Below are 15,791 nucleotides of genomic sequence, written 5' to 3' on the forward strand. Positions count from 1 at the left end.
GGGAGTGGAAAACATGTGAGTCTGTTAGCTGGATGAATAGGATAAAGGAGGGAGAGAGAATGGAAGAGAGTTTAGAAAGGATCATAGTAGTAAAGAGGTTTGGAATGGGTCAGAGAGCCTGTTAGTAGGATGAATAAATATATACACGTCACAACGTGCACTGTGTCCCAGGTGTAGAAAGAGGAGACCAGAATGTTGGAGGTAATCAAGAATTGTGCGCTTCACAAACAAACAAGTGATAGATATCCTCATAGTACACAAGGCAGAATCTGCCCACATCTAAAATCAATTTACATCAAGCAAGTTTGTCGGTTCTATTTTGTCTACGTTTCGACCTGTACCATGATGTCACGGTCTCATCAGGGCCGGCTGGACAGTGGGACACCTCCCAGTACCCTGGTTTCTCACTAGTAGATGAATGTCGGACCCTAACACAGTGCTTAATTTGAGCCTGTGGTTTCCGGTGCTCGGCACCAAAACTTAATTGGCAGTACCGGCACTTAATTGTTCGCCCTGGCACTTATGACAGCTGCCACCAGGAGGCGCTGTTTGTATAAATTAGAGATGAGCAGAACAACACTTGTTTATTAATTCAGTATGCATTAAACTACAACAATTACCGGCCGCGCAAGCCATTCTTACAGCTTTGGGGGCCTGGCACAGTCCGAATGGTCACACTCGCAGGAGTGTGAGGGTCAGTGGTTGTGTCCGTACTGTCACCGGCAGTGCTGGCAGGGTCGGTGTGTGGTGCAAGCTGCAGTGGCCTCCTGGCGAGCGCCCTACCACTTATTTACAGATTAGGCACAACGCTTACTTTTAATATAAACCGTGTGCATCGCACAGCGGTGCTCACCACAGTGGAAGGAATTAAATTATATTTCCGAGTTATGGAACTCGTCAAACACAATTATTTCTGCTAGCGGGGCTAGTAAACGCATGTTATTAGCGCATCCCACGCCACGAGTCTGTTTTATGACGTGTTGGAGGAATCTATGTATGCATCGTGGAGGGAGGGCTTTTTAACCAGAACATTTGTTTGTGGAAGAAACTCTGCAGCCAACATATCAATTGTAGAACAATCGATCTAAAGCCGGAGGGTCACGCAATCGGACATAGTGCCTATATATGCAACACTCCCCAACCTTTGCAAGGTTAGCGTGCACAATGGAAGAAATCAATACACAACACAATTCTTTGTTGGGAAAAGATTGCTGCAGGTTTATTCCATACAAAAGTGTACAACGTGGTGGGTTAACTTACGGGCGATCCAAGGACAGGCAGCGGTGACTGACCTACGCTGCCCCGCCCACCGTGGCCTAACCAATCGGTGCTACCAGTTAAGAGAGAATTCCCCCTTTAAATACCGTGAACCACCGGTCCACCACTTTACTCACGCACAATTAGGGCGGAGCTTTGCAAAGCCAGCCCCCGGTTGCTTAGGCTTCCAACCGCCCGAAGGACTGTGGAAAGGGCCCGTCACCTTCCGGGACTCTATCGGTGATCCGGTAAGTGATTCCAGGATCCTGGCTGAGAGGTGGAGACGGACTGGAGTGATATATGGGGGCGTGGTCAGCCACTGGACAGCAGGGGTCACAATCATTTAACAAGGGCGAGTGGACGTGGTATAATATGGACAAATACCTCATCCACCCCTATACTCAGGTGTTTTGTGTATCAGCCTCTTTGGTGTAGGCCTTCAACACACGTCCCAAAAGGTCTCCAGAGTTACAAACCTTTTATATCTACAACATCATGGTTAGTTTTTAGAACTAGTTACAGCCTTTTACTTCAACTGCTGAATAAGTCATGGTATCGTGTATAAACAAAAGGAAACCACCTGTTAGGGTGATGTGTTCCCTACTGTGGTGGGGAGTACATAGTGTTTTTAAAATACCCCTCACACACCAAAAGGACCCTTGGTGTCATGCTTCATCATCGGGGTCTTCGCACCCCTCTACGGGATGCGGAGTGCTACGACCTACGACTACGCGGGAGCACTGATCCAATGACTATGCGTGGTGCGTGTGAGGTTTAAATGTGAGTATGTGGTGGAGTAATTTAAGTGAGTGAATGGTTAAAACGTGCCTGGCTCGTGGGGTAGGTCGGGATAAATTTTAATGAGCCCCCGGGCTGGTACTGTTAAAAATAGGTGCAGGATGAGGTGATTATTTGGTATTAAGCACATCACCTCTTGGGTACATCGACATGTTTCGGAGATCAACTCCTTCTTCAGGACGGGGTGCACCACACCCCACCTTACTCACGTTTTCCTAAGTAAAAAAGTGTTTTTACAAAAGAGTGAAAATGTAGTGCTACAATGTGCCTACAATAAAGAGTTCTCTGCTATTATGCAAACAAACCTAGAGAAGGCAAATGGGAAAAAAGAGACCTCAGATGTAGTACTCTGCTCCTCCTATTACATATGGTACAGTGGTTTCATTGTGAATACTCTGCAGAGGTCTACAGCCTTTCACCACTAGGTTCAATAGTGAATACTCTGTAGAGGGCTACAGCCTTTCACCACTAGGTTCAATAGTGAATACTCTGTAGAGGGCTACAGCCTTTCACCAGTTGGTTCAATAGTCAATACTCTGTAGAGGGCTACAGCCTTTCACCACTAGGTTCAATAGTGAATACTCTGTAGAGGGCTACAGCCTTTCACCAGTTGGTTCAATAGTAAATACTCTGTAGAAAGCTACAACCTTTCACCAGTTGGTTTCATTGTGAATACTCTGCAGAGGGCTACAGCCTTTCACCACTAGGTTTAATAGTGAATACTCTGTAGAGGGCTACAGCCTTTCACCAGTTGGTTCATTAGTGAATACTCTGTAGAGGGCTACAGCCTTTCACCAGTTGGTTCAATAGTAAATACTCTGTAGAAAGCTACAACCTTTCACCAGTTGGTTTCATTGTGAATACTCTGCAGAGGGCTACAGCCTTTCACCACTAGGTTTAATAGTGAATACTCTGTAGAGGGCTACAGCCTTTCACCAGTTGGTTCATTAGTGAATACTCTGTAGAAGGCTACAGCCTTTCACCAGTTGGTTCAATAGTGAATACTCTGTAGAAAGCTACAGCCTTTCACCAGTTGGTTTCATTGTGAATACTCTGTAGAGGGCTACAGCCTTTCACCAGTTGGTTCATTAGTGAATACTCTGTAGAAGGCTACAGCCTTTCACCAGTTGGTTTCATTGTGAATACTCTGTAGAGGGCTACAGCCTTTCACCACTAGGTTCAATAGTGAATACTCTGTAGAGGGCTACAGCCTTTCACCAGTTGGTTCAATAGTCAATACTCTGTAGAGGGCTACAGCCTTTCACCACTAGGTTCAATAGTGAATACTCTGTAGAGGGCTACAGCCTTTCACCAGTTGGTTCAATAGTAAATACTCTGTAGAAAGCTACAACCTTTCACCAGTTGGTTTCATTGTGAATACTCTGCAGAGGGCTACAGCCTTTCACCACTAGGTTTAATAGTGAATACTCTGTAGAGGGCTACAGCCTTTCACCAGTTGGTTCATTAGTGAATACTCTGTAGAAGGCTACAGCCTTTCACCAGTTGGTTCAATAGTGAATACTCTGTAGAAAGCTACAGCCTTTCACCAGTTGGTTTCATTGTGAATACTCTGTAGAGGGCTACAGCCTTTCACCAGTTGGTTCATTAGTGAATACTCTGTAGAAGGCTACAGCCTTTCACCAGTTGGTTCAATAGTGAATACTCTGTAGAAAGCTACAGCCTTTCACCAGTTGGTTTCATTGTGAATACTCTGCAGAGGACTACAGCCTTTCACCACTAAGTTTAATAGTGAATACTCTGTAGAGGGCTACAGCCTTTCATCGGTTGGTTCAATAGTGAATACTCTGTAGAGGGCTACAGCCTTTCACCAGTTGGTTCAATAGTGAATACTCTGTAGAGGGCTACAGCCTTTCACCAGTTGGTTTCATTGTGAATACTCTGCAGAGGGCTACAGCCTTTCACCACTAGGTTTAATAGTGAACACTCTGTAGAGGGCTACAGCCTTTCACCAGTTGGTTTCATTGTGAATACTCTGCAGAGGGCTACAGCCTTTCACCACTAGGTTTAATAGTGAATACTCTGTAGAGGGCTACAGTCTTTCATCGGTTGGTTCAATAGTGAATACTCTGTAGAGGGCTACAGCCTTTCACCGGTTGGTTCAATAGTGAATACTCTGTAGAGGGCTACAGCCTTTCACCACTAGGTTTAATAGTGAATACTCTGTAGAGGGCTACAGCCTTTCACCTCTAGGTTTAATAGTGAATGGCCTGTACAGGATCACAGTGTTTTCTATGGTTTAATATTGAATGGCCTGTAGAGGGCTACAGCCTTTCACCTATAGGCTTAATAGTGAACGATCCGTACAGGTTTACAACTGTTCACCTCTAGATTCAATCACGAGTGTCATGTTATGTTACAAATATTTCCAGAGTGCACGTTCGCCGATTGGTTTCATGGCGCTATGGTGACTGAAGCACAGCGTGCCACAGATCCTTACTCATAGGGGCCTTGCCTTGAGGAGTTTCCGAGATGCTGTGTAACAGGAGGTGACCCTGAATCCAGATGCGGGAGACAAGCCTGGAGCCACCGGTTACGCATGGGATGGGGCAGAAACAGATGTGGACTGCCCGTCTGAAGCCTCACAGATGTGGCGCTGATCTGTTATGTTAATTTCGATTTATATATCGCCAAATCACCGACAGGTCTCTTAGCGCTTGCTTTGGGAACCCGTCCTGGCTTTTCCCTGTGAGATAACCCCTACTGGGCACCCCCAAGGTGAAGACCAGGCATCCCATCGCGGTGGGGCCGTTGTGGAGATTAAGCAAGCTATTGCCCAGAGTTGCAGAGTGGGACTCCATGATTGGAATAGGCACCGAGGCGAGAATGATCGAGTCCGTGGACATTTTTGAGCTCAAGACCCCGCCGCGTCGGGAATTGAACCCTGGTCCCGGGTCTGACCTCTGCATCAGGGTCTGCCTCCTCTAACCAGTGAGCCACACTTCTCCACCATCTACGGGCAGCCAGGGCAACGTCATCAGTAAGAGGGTGATGTGACAATTACGAGGCTGCCGGGTACAGGGTGACAGCTTTCACCTCAAGGGTTTAATATTGAATGGTCTGTAATACTTATAGACATCCACCACGTGGGCGTCCTGGGTCACTACCACCCCTGGGGGCCCTAAGGGCCTCCTGGGGTCACTACCACCCCTGGGGCTCTAAGGGCCTCCTGGGGTCACTACCACCCCTGGGAGCTCTGAGGGCCTCCTAGAGACACGGTCATACTCTGGGGGCTCTCTGAGTGGCCCCTGGAGACACTGCCATCCCGGGGGTGGGGTGAGGGGGAGGGTCTCTCCGAGTGCTTTCTCAGTTAAGTCTCTAGGCATCACCCTTGACAAGAACTTATGAATGGAGGCCCACATCAAAAACTCTTCAAAAAGTGCTCTCTTCTCTCTAAAACACCTCAAGAAAGTGAAACCGTTTCTACCTCATGATGACCTCAAGACAGTCGTTCAATCCCTGGTTCTCTCTAAAATCGACTACGGGAACATCATCCTTACAGGGACTCCAAAAGCTCACCTAGTAAGTATGAGCGGAAAATCCGTTCCGCTCGCGGATTTTGCGAATTTTCGGTAAATTCGCGATCCGCGAACTCCCGCGAATTTACCGAGAATTCGCAAATCCGCGAGCGGCGGATTTTTCCGGGGGCAAAAGTTGAAGCCTGGCCTGTTGTAACTATTTTACGATGGCGCCGGCAAGCTGCCAGCGCCATCCTAAAATAGTTACTCTGTTAGCTTCAACAGGAAGCTCTTATAGATAAAATAAAGCAGGTGCTCGATTTTATCTATTCGAGCTTCCTGTTGAAGCTAATTTAGTAAGTATTTTAGGATGGCGCTGGCAGCTTGCCGGCGCCATCCTAAAATATTTACCATGCCCTTCCTGTGACTCATTCATCAGCCCAAAAACAATTGTGAGCGTCGTTGAGGCAGGTGTGCCTTCTTCCCAACTCTACCGTGGAAAATCAGCTGTGATGCTGGATAGAGGCTTTTGCATCCGTGACTTTCACGAGCGCAATACCCGTGCTGTTTCTGTGACCAGGAGCTTATTTCTCTTCATCTACTGAACTGATCTTTCTCTGACCTTTTATACACACAAGAAGCATGTGCACTCGCATGGAAGCCCCGCCCCAAATCCGCGGATCCGCAAATCCGCGGATTTTGCGGATCCACGATCCGCAAATCCGCAAAATCCGCGGATCGTGGATCCGCAAAATCTGCCCATGCTTATCACCTAGCCCCTCTAAGGGCAGTGCGGAACATGGCAGCTCGACTCGCATCTGGAGTAAAAACAGTTGATCACATCACTCCAGCTCTCAACTCCCTCAACTGGCTTCCCATGGAAGGGAGATGTATTTATAAGCTGGCCTGCATCACACACAAAACCCTCCACTCTCCGGCCCCAACTACCTGAACAACAAACTGGCAAGAGCAGGTCAATCCAGAACGCTGAGAAGCTCCAACTCTCTCCTTCTTATTCCTCCAAAACTGAAAAAGAAAAACACCCAATACCAATCGTTTTCTGGCACCGCTCCCAGGATACGGAACGCTCTACCGGGAGTCCCCAGATGCAACCCCTCCTTCCCCTGTTTCAAAAGGGACCTCAAACTCCATCTCCTTAACAAATACTTTCATATATTCAATATCCGAGTTGTCTCCTCTCTCTGGACATTCAAGAATAGTGGTGACCGGACTGTGTTAAGCACCTTATTTTTCATGCTGTATTTTGTGATCCTTGGTTTGCTTCCTTACCGCCTGCCTACTATGAAATGCAATTTCCGTCTGTTTTTTACAGTGTGTTTGTAAAGCGCTCTGATACCTACGGGTCAAGCTAGCGATGTATAAAACTTTGAAAATGAAAAAATTAATAACCTGCCATGCCAGGGGGGCTCTCTGAGGGCCTCTTGGGGTCACTGTCATCCCGGGGGGGGGGGGGGGGGGGGGGGGGGGGCTGAGGGCCTCCTGGGGTCACTGTCATCCCCGGGGGTCTGAGGGGGCCTCCTGTCATGCCAGGGGCCTCTCTGAGGGCCTCTTGCGTCACTGTCATCCCAGGGGGGTCTGAGGGCCTCCTGTGTCCCTGTCATCCCAGGGGGGGGGGGGCTCTCTACGGGCCTCGTGTGTCACTGCCATGCCAGGGGGGCCCTCTGGGGGGCCCTGGAGACACTGCCACCCCCTGGGAGCTCTTTGAAAGCTCGTCCACCCTGTACTCGGGCGCTCTGTGCTCTTTCCACGCACCCCCTCCACCCTCCTCTCTGCTCAGCTGGCAGTCAGTCTGTCCCTGCCAGGCTGCCACCAGGTGCCGGCGCCGTGGACAGCGCCCGGGGCCCTCCCCGCGCCCCAGAAGCCCCCACTTACAGCCTCGGCGCTGGGTCAGCCGGTTGCTGGTGTGCGGAATCCAGATCTTCTGCAGGGGGGTCTGGGTGAGCTCCACGGCCCGGTGGAACATCCTCGCGGCGGCCTGGGGCAGCTCCTCTGCTGCTGGCACTGCCTCTTGGCGCTAGACAGACCCTGTTGGCGCTCAGGCGGTGCGCACTGGTGCAGCTCCTCTGCTGCTGGCTCCTGGCACTGTCTCTTGGCGCCTGGGCTCGTTGGCACTAGACAGACCCTGTTGGCGCTTGGGCGGTGCGCACTGGTGCAGCTCCACTCTGCAGCTGGCTCCTGGCACTGCCTCTTGGCGTCTGTGCTGGTTGGCGCTAGACAGACCTTGTTGGTGTTCAGGCGGTGCGCACTGGCGCAGCTCCTCTCTGCTGCTGGCACTGCCTCTTGGCGCTAGACAGACCCTGTTGGCGCTCAGGCGGTGCGCACTGGTGCAGCTCCTCGGCTGCTGGCTCCGGGCACTGCCTCTGGGCGCCGGTGCTGGTTGGCGCTAGACAGACCCTGTTGGTGTCCAGGCGGTGCGCACCGGTGCAGCTCCACTCTGCAGCTGGCTCCTGGCACTGCCTCTTGGCGCCGGTGCTGGTTGGCGCTAGACAGACCCTGTTGGCGCTTGGGCGGTGCGCACTGGTGCAGCTGCTCTCTGCTGCTGGCACTGCCTCTTGGCGCTAGACAGACCCTGTTGGCGCTCAGGCGGTGCGCACTGGTGCAGCTCCACTCTGCAGCTGGCTCCTGGCACTGCCTCTTGGCGCCGGTGCTGGTTGGCGCTAGACGGACCCTGTTGGCGCTTAGGCACTGGTCCTCGCTGGGGCTTCTTTGCTCCGTCGATGTCTCTCGGTGACACTTCCTGCTGCTGATTGGTTGATTGTTTTCGGTGGCCGAGCTTAAGACAAACTTGGCCCCAGAACACTTCACAAATGACTGGAAGAGGAAGCGGCCCCAGAGGTGGGTTCTCCCTGCACTGGACCCAGCTGCGGTACGGTTTGGAAGCCTTTGGGGTCAGAGGGCACGCGGGTGGGGGCTTACCCCACTCCCTGGACCTTTGGGGGGAGGGGCTGGCTAAAGTTCACTGGCTCTGTTTGACCCGCAGGGATGCTGGCCTCCACTCAGGAGCGCTTCCTAGATCTTGTTAGTGCCTGTGGGGCTTCTTGGCGCTCCACGGTGCTGACTGGTGCTTTGTGGTGGCCCCTGTGGGTGCTCACTCATCGCCCACCGCTGCTCTCTGAGGCTTCTTGGCGCTCCACGGTGCTGGCCCCTGGTCCCTGTGGGTGCTCACTCATCGCCCACCGCTGCTCTCTGAGGCTTCTTGGCGCTCCACGGTGCTGGCTGCTGGTCTGTGGTGGCCCCTGGCCCCTGTGGGTGCTCACTCGTCGCCCACTGCTGCTCTCTGGGGCTTCTCTGAGCTGGGCAGCGGTGCTGGTTCTCACCGGTGCTGGGTGGTGTTTGCCGTGCTCTCACTGGCGCTCGAAGCTGGTTGCTTCTGTGCATGAGGAGGGCAGGGCATTGTTGGTGCTATCTGCCTCCCATGTGGTCTTGCTTGGCTGTTGGCTTGGGTATTGTTTGCACTGTGCTGGTTGATGGCACAGAGGTGATTGTTTGTACTGTGTTGGGTGTTCGCACAGAAGTGGTTGCTTGTGCACGCAGTGGTTGTTAGTACTGTGTTGGCACAGAGGCTGGTGCACGTAGTGGTTGTTGGCAGTGATTTGGGTGTTGGCACATAAGCTTGTGCCCGCCAGTGGCTGTTGGCAGTGTGTAGGCACAGAGGCTGGTGCCCGTCAGTGGCTGTTGGCACTGTGTTGGCACAGAGATCGTTGCTGGTGCACGCAGTGGTTGTTGGCAGTGTGTTGGCACAGAGATCGTTGCTGGTGCACGCAGTGGTTGTTGGCAGTGTGTTGGCACAGAGGCTGGTGCCGGTCAGTGTTGTTGACACAGCACTGGCTGCTGGCACACGAGTCGACCCCGCAGGTGCACCAGAGCCCCCTGTGGTGATTGTTCACAGTTCTCGTGCCTGCTGGCCTGGCCCCCGCTGGTGCTTCGAAGCCGGTGGCTCTTGGCAGTGTGCGTGGCTCGGTTCTTGGCAGTGTGCGTGGCTTTCCTAGTGCTTGTTTGACCTCACTGGCTCATATTGGTGCCCGCGTTCCCAAGTGGCTGTCGTGGATTCGTCCCCGCTGTGTTCAGATCTGGTGCTTTGAAGGCGCTGGTACACGTGTCTAGGCGCTCTGTGCTTTCTGGGCCGGTTGGTTCTGTTGGCACTTCTTGGCGCTAGCAGAGTCCCCCGTGCCACTCATTCATCGCCGGCTCCACTGGGCACATTTGCGGTTGGCACTGGTTTGCTTTTGAATGGGGGTTGTTGGCGCTCGGTTCTCAATCGTTAGCGCTTCGAGGGGCTCAGAGGCACTACTAGTGTACCCCCTCAGCTGGTTTCACTGCCGCGGTTAAGTCACTTCTCAGTGCCTCGCCCGGGCTCGTAGGCGCTGGCTAGCGTCTCTCCTGGCCCGCTGGCACTGGCTGACACTAGTTTAGCGCCTGGAGGCCTCTGGCTGGCACACCGTTGAGGTTAGCGGGCTCCTCCCCGTACAGGGGGCGAGTTCCCGCTCTAGCATGCGCCACGAAGCCCCAGCACGCAGGGGGCGGCGCCGGGTGAGAGTTCAAGGCAGGCTGGGGGTCGGTGCCCTCGGAGGAGGCAGTGATGCAATGTGTGATCTGAGGCAGAGGCGGGGTTCCCGGCCGCATGGGCAACGCGTGGTCACTGCTGGGGCTCCGCCCCATGGTCAGGCTGTATGCACTGCTGGGGCCCCCCTCCTCCCTGGGACCCGGCTGTATGCAATGCTGCCCCCCCCCCCCTCAGGCTGGATGCAATGCTTGGGGCCCCCGCCTCCCCCCTGAACCCGGCTGTGTGCACGGTGGCCGCCCCCAGCCCCTCCTCCAGCTAGCTCCTCCCGGGAAGCTGCCGGCAGGGCAGGGTGAATGCAGATTAGGCGCTACAAAGGCCCGCCTGTCCGCGGCGCTCGAGCGGGTCACAGCCCCGTGGGGGAGGGGAGCAGACGGACGCACCGTGTGATCTGTGGACAGAAGCACACTTGAGGACTCCCCCCCCCCCCTCATCCCATGGCAGTCACCAGACTCCGCATCATCAGGAGTGGGGGGGGGGGGGTTCATGTGTGTATTTAATTATTTATGCGTTTTTATATGGCGCCACCCAGGGATGTCAGAGCGCTTTGCAATTAAGCGAAGAGCCTTACACGCAGGGCTTTAAGTGGGTGAAACAACAGGGGGAGGGGGGGGGGGGGGGGGGGGGGTCTCTAGGGGGCGTGGCCTGTGTGATTAAGGGCGTGGCTTAAAACACGTAACCTAAAAATCTGTGCTTAGCCTAGTGTGCCGCCTGAATTGTATGAATGTTGCTGTTTATCTCGTTGCATCCAAATATATCAGACTACAGCACCTGATGCGATCACAACGAACAACGATCTGATCTCCCTGAGAGAGATCACTCCCTTTGACAGGTCCGACCGCCACCTCATTCTGTTCCGGATTGACACACCTGCCAACCTCCAACCTATCAGTACTGTCAAACCTCAACTCTTGACCAGAAACATCAAAGACATACCTCTATCCGAACTTGAAGACAAGATTCAGCCCCATCTTCATCCCTCCTCATGGACGGCGGACGACCTCACGGCTCACTTCAACTCAAGAATGGTCGAGGTCTTAGACCAAGTGGCTCCCCTCAAACTCAAACAACTGAGGAGAATCAAATCGAAACCCTGGTTTAACGTGGAGCCGAATGATGAACGGCGCCATCTCAGACAAACAGAAAGGTCTTGGAGACAAAACCCCTCGTCCTTGCACCTTACACTTCTTAGATCTGCTCGACTGTCTTACAAAAAACACATCTTCAGGGAAAAGGCATCTTTTTTCCGCAGCCAATTAGGTCGGGAGAAAAACAGACCAAGAGAACTCTTCAGCATTGTTAAAAGCCAACAAACTGCACTCCCCCTCAAGAAATCGAAGCCACCAATGAGCGATGTGAAGGAATTGCCACCTTCTTCACCAATAAAGTCTCTAAAATTGATCAATCCTTCTTACCAACTGCTAACCCCCTTTCCCCTTAACCTGCCCCCCTTTCAACCTCCCTTGACCTCTCGGAAAGAGCTCTTAACAAGGACAATCAGACCTTCCTCCAGCTAAAAAACAATGCGTACTGGCCCGACTTTGAGCTAATATCGGTAAACAAGGTCTTCAAGATCATTTCTAATCGAAAACCTTCCACACCATGGACCCCCTCCCTTCCACAATCAAAAAAAAACTCGACCACACCATCTCCCCTTTCTGGACAAAAATCACCAACGCCTCTCTCACCTCAGGCTGTGTCCCAGACTCCCTTCAACTAGGACAAATCACACCCATTCTCAAGAAACCTGGGCCGACCCTAATGATCTTAACAACCTCAGACCTATCTCAAACCTCCCGTTCCTTGCAAAAACATTGGAGTCATGTGTTCTCCACCAACTCAATAAACACATTGATGAGTTCAACCTCCTCGACACCTTTCAATCTGGTTTCAGGAAAGGCTGTAGCACGGAAACAGCTATGCTCAGCGTCGCCGATGACATTCACAAAGTCCTAGACGAAGGGGATGTCTGCCTACTCATCCTTATTGACCTATCTGCCGCATTCGACACAGTAAACCACCCAGCCCTCTTGGAGACTCTGTCGAAACGGTCCGGCATCAATGGCACAGTACTAAAATGGTTCACCTCCTGTCTTCAACACCGCTCGCAACAAATAAAAATTAACTCCCTTCTCTCAAAGTCAACTAAAGTCACACTTGGGGTCTCGCTAGGCTCGATCCTCTCCCCGTCCCTCTTCAATCTCTTCATGGAGCCCCTCACAATCATATTGAAAAAAGCTGGAGTGAGTTACCACCTTTACGCGGACGACACCCAAATCTATTTCAGGATCAAGTCTCCCAGCGACATCCAACTCCTCAATACCACTCTAACGGAGATCCAAACTTGGTTCTACGTCAACCACTTAAAGCTCAACCCAGACAAAACGGAACTGATCCTATTCTCCCCAAAAAGTAACCGTCGCCCAATCCAAGAGTGGCTCAAGAATCTGGTTGCCCTAAACTGCCCCCTTACCCTATCCGACCCAGTTAAGTCTCTAGACATCACCCTTGACAAGAACCTATCAATGGATGCCCACATCAAAAACTCTGCAAAAAGTGCTCTCTTCTTTCTAAAACACCTCAAGAAACTGAAACCTTTTCTACCCCATGATGACCTCAAGACAGTAGCCAAATCCCTAGTTCTCTCTAAAATCGACTACGGGAACGCCATCCTTACAGGGACTCTAAAAGCTCACCTAGCCCCTCTAAGGGCAGTGCGGAACATGGCCGCTTGACTCGTATCTGGAGTTAAAAGATTTGAACACATCACTCCAGCTCTCAACTCCCTCAACTGGCTTCCCATGGAAGGGAGATGTATTTATAAGCTGGCCTGCATCACACACAAAACCCTCCACTCTCCGGCCCCAACTACCTGAACTACAAACTGGTAAGAGCAGGTCAAGCCAGAACACTAAGAAGCTCCAACTCACTCCTTCTCATTCCGCCAAAAATGAAAAAGAAAACCACCCAATACCGATCGTTCTCTGGCAACGCTCCCAGGATATGGAAGGCTCTCCCTGGAGTCCTCAGATGCAACCCCTCCTTCTCTTGTTTCAAAAGAGACCTCAAACTCCATCTCCCTAACAAATACTTTCATGACCAACGTCAACTAACCCAGTCTTCTATATCCGAGTTGTCTCCCCTCTCTCTGGACATTCAAGGATAGTGGTGACAGGACTGTGTCACTCTCACCTTTTTATTTTATTGCTCTCTCCCCCTCCGCTCCACTGCATATTTATCTCCCATGCTGTATTTTTTTCTGTGGTTTGCTTCCTTACTGCCTACTATGTAATGTAATATCCTTCTGCTGCTTACTGTGTGTATGTAAAGCGCTCTGATACTTACGGGTCAAGCTAGCGCTATATAAAACTTTTAAAATAAAATAAATCAGACCTACAAGTCAGGATTATTGGCTTTGTCAATGGTTGTTAGTTGCATCAGATAAATAATCAGCAACTATGGCTTGTATATAATATTGAAAAAGCTTCCTTTACAGCCCTGGTGACCCCACGACATGTTGCTGCGCCTGAGTTTGAAAACGAGAAGGGAAATCAGAGAGAAAAAGACTCTTTAAAGGATTTCCCTTCCCCTACAAGGCTCCCTGGCATCAAGCCATAACCTCTCCACCAGTGAGAAGTGAACAGTGGCACACCCATGAGCCTGCTGTCACTGCAGTCCGGGAAAAATGGGCCTCCTGTGCCTGGCACAAAACACAGCCCGATAGAGACCCGTTTCGAGCCCCCATTTAAAAACTCAGACCCAGTGAGACCCGGCCCACTTAAAGCCCTGCTTACATGAGAAATTCAGAGTAAAGGTAGCGGGTGACAATATGTATATCTACTACGGTTACTCATGGTGGAAGTTACGTATTTACAAATGGCATGTTGATTACAAATTAGATAATTAGAAAAGTTAAAGCAGTTATGGTTACACAAAAACATATGACATATTTACAGAGGTAAAGCCGAAAGGTCGTTATAGCTCTTGAGGGTTTCCGTCTGTAACGCAACTGGTGCTCATGTGAAGCGCTCTAATACCTTCGGGTCAAGGTCAGCACTATAAAAAATACCCCCCCCCTCCCAAAAAAACACAAACCCGGTCACGCCATTGGATGTGAGGGCGTGTGTCAGGTGGGAGCTGGCCCAGGAGTGATTATTGAGAAAAGTGTCTTTGGAAGAGGAGAGTTTTAAGGTCCCAGAAAGAGGCGGCGGTGCGAAGGGTCGGAGGTAGCAAGTTTCGAATTCTAGTCACATTATCTGAGAAAGCTTGCGGCAACAGCTTTTCTCATTTGAAGGTTGTAGGTTCGAGCAGCAGATTTTCATCTTGTCATGAAGGTTTAGGGCCACCTGATAACTTGAGTTTGTTTGCTAGGTAGCGAGGGGTGGAGGTGTGATTCACTTTATGGGGTGATACAAGCAGTCTTGTATATAGTCGTGGCTTCAATAGGAAGCCAGCGATGAGTTACCAGCATTGGGCTGATAGGGTCGTTTCTTTTGGCCCCGTAGACGAAGCGCGCAGCCGAGTGGAGAATGGATTTTAAAGGAGATAGATGGGTTTCGGGGGGCGGGGCTGCAAGGAGAGAATGACAGTAGTCCAGACTGGAGAGTACCAAAGATTGGACAAGAGTTTCCAAGCCTTGCCCTGGAATCTAACGTTGGATCCCCCAGAGAAGGCGCAGTTGGAAGCGTGCGTTCTTGGCCATGGTGTTGATTTGGGAATGTAAATGTAAATGTATTGGCATTTATATAGCGCACTACTTACCCGTGGGGTCCCAAGGCGCTTCGACCGCTGCGAAACCCTTCCTGGCTTCCCTGAGAGATGGTCCCTTAATGGGTATCTCCAGGGTGAGACCAGGCATCCCCGGCGGTCTGGTGGGGCCGTTAGTGAAGATGAGGCAAGCTAATGCCCAGAGTTGCCGAGTGTGATCGCTGATCAGAGTGGGCACCGAGGCGAAATAATTATCGAGTCCGCTGACCCTGGTCCAGAAACCTGCCGCGCCGGGGTGATTCCCAGGGATTTCTCAAAGTCACAATGGTGTGTTTGCTGATAAGAATGTTCAGATTATCCATCCAAGACCGTACACGAGGTGGAGAGTTTGAGATGGAGATGAGAAGGAATTCAGTTTTATTGGGATTCAGTTTTAGGTCATGAGACGTCACCCATTCTTGGATGGAGCTGAGGGCGGTGGCGAGCAGTGAGACGTCGTGTGCGGAGGACGCCTTGAGGTAGTGTTGGGTGTCATCAGCACAGAGGTGATAACGGATCCCGGCCTCTTTTAAAGGGGCTCCTAGTGGTTCAACGTAAAGATTAAATAGGGTCAGAGCTAGGCTAGAGCCTCGAGGGTCACCTTGATCCACCGCCTTTGGAGTTCAGAGACAGGTTTCGGTTTTAATCATCTGAGAATCGTCACTAGGGGGGTGCGGGGGGTGCGCACCCATCTGGGGTGACACCAATCTGGTTAGTTGCGCTGGCTGGCTCCGTGGCTCGCTCTGCAGTGCAGCCTGAGCCTACCTAACTATTCTAAAACCGCGGGCCCGGGGCAGAGCTCACATTGGTCATATACGGTCCGGGGGCCGGGGCCCTCTGCCGAGACTGTGACATGAACGAGGAGAGCTCAGTCAGTTCTGAGAGTGTGTGACATGCGTGCATTGCAAGCAGCAAGCGCACGCCACCACGGT

At 51.6% G+C, this 15,791-nt stretch overlaps 1 protein-coding gene across 4 annotated transcripts in view; it reads right to left on the bottom strand.

Moving 5' to 3' along the window:
* Positions 1-15,791, bottom strand: part of PFKFB1 (6-phosphofructo-2-kinase/fructose-2,6-biphosphatase 1) — an 86,486-nt gene that overhangs the window by 61,267 nt on the left and 9,428 nt on the right. Inside the window, exons 1-2 of one of the 4 annotated variants that reach the window (XM_086940186.1) lie at positions 7,688-7,745; positions 7,425-7,590 (exon numbers count right to left, since the gene is read on the bottom strand). The exons of 1 other annotated variant lie outside the window; for it this stretch is intronic. In XM_086940186.1, coding sequence (XP_086796312.1) covers positions 7,425-7,515 — 91 coding nt within the window. In that variant the 5' untranslated portion in view covers positions 7,516-7,590; positions 7,688-7,745. Of the gene's footprint in view, positions 1-7,424; positions 7,643-7,687; positions 7,746-15,791 lie in introns of those variants that run through there. 2 more of the 4 variants (XM_086940185.1, XM_086940187.1) reach the window with 2 other exon arrangements.

Source organism: Lissotriton vulgaris, chromosome 10, assembly GCF_964263255.1.
Source record: "Lissotriton vulgaris chromosome 10, aLisVul1.2, whole genome shotgun sequence".
Taxonomy (NCBI): domain Eukaryota; kingdom Metazoa; phylum Chordata; class Amphibia; order Caudata; family Salamandridae; genus Lissotriton; species Lissotriton vulgaris.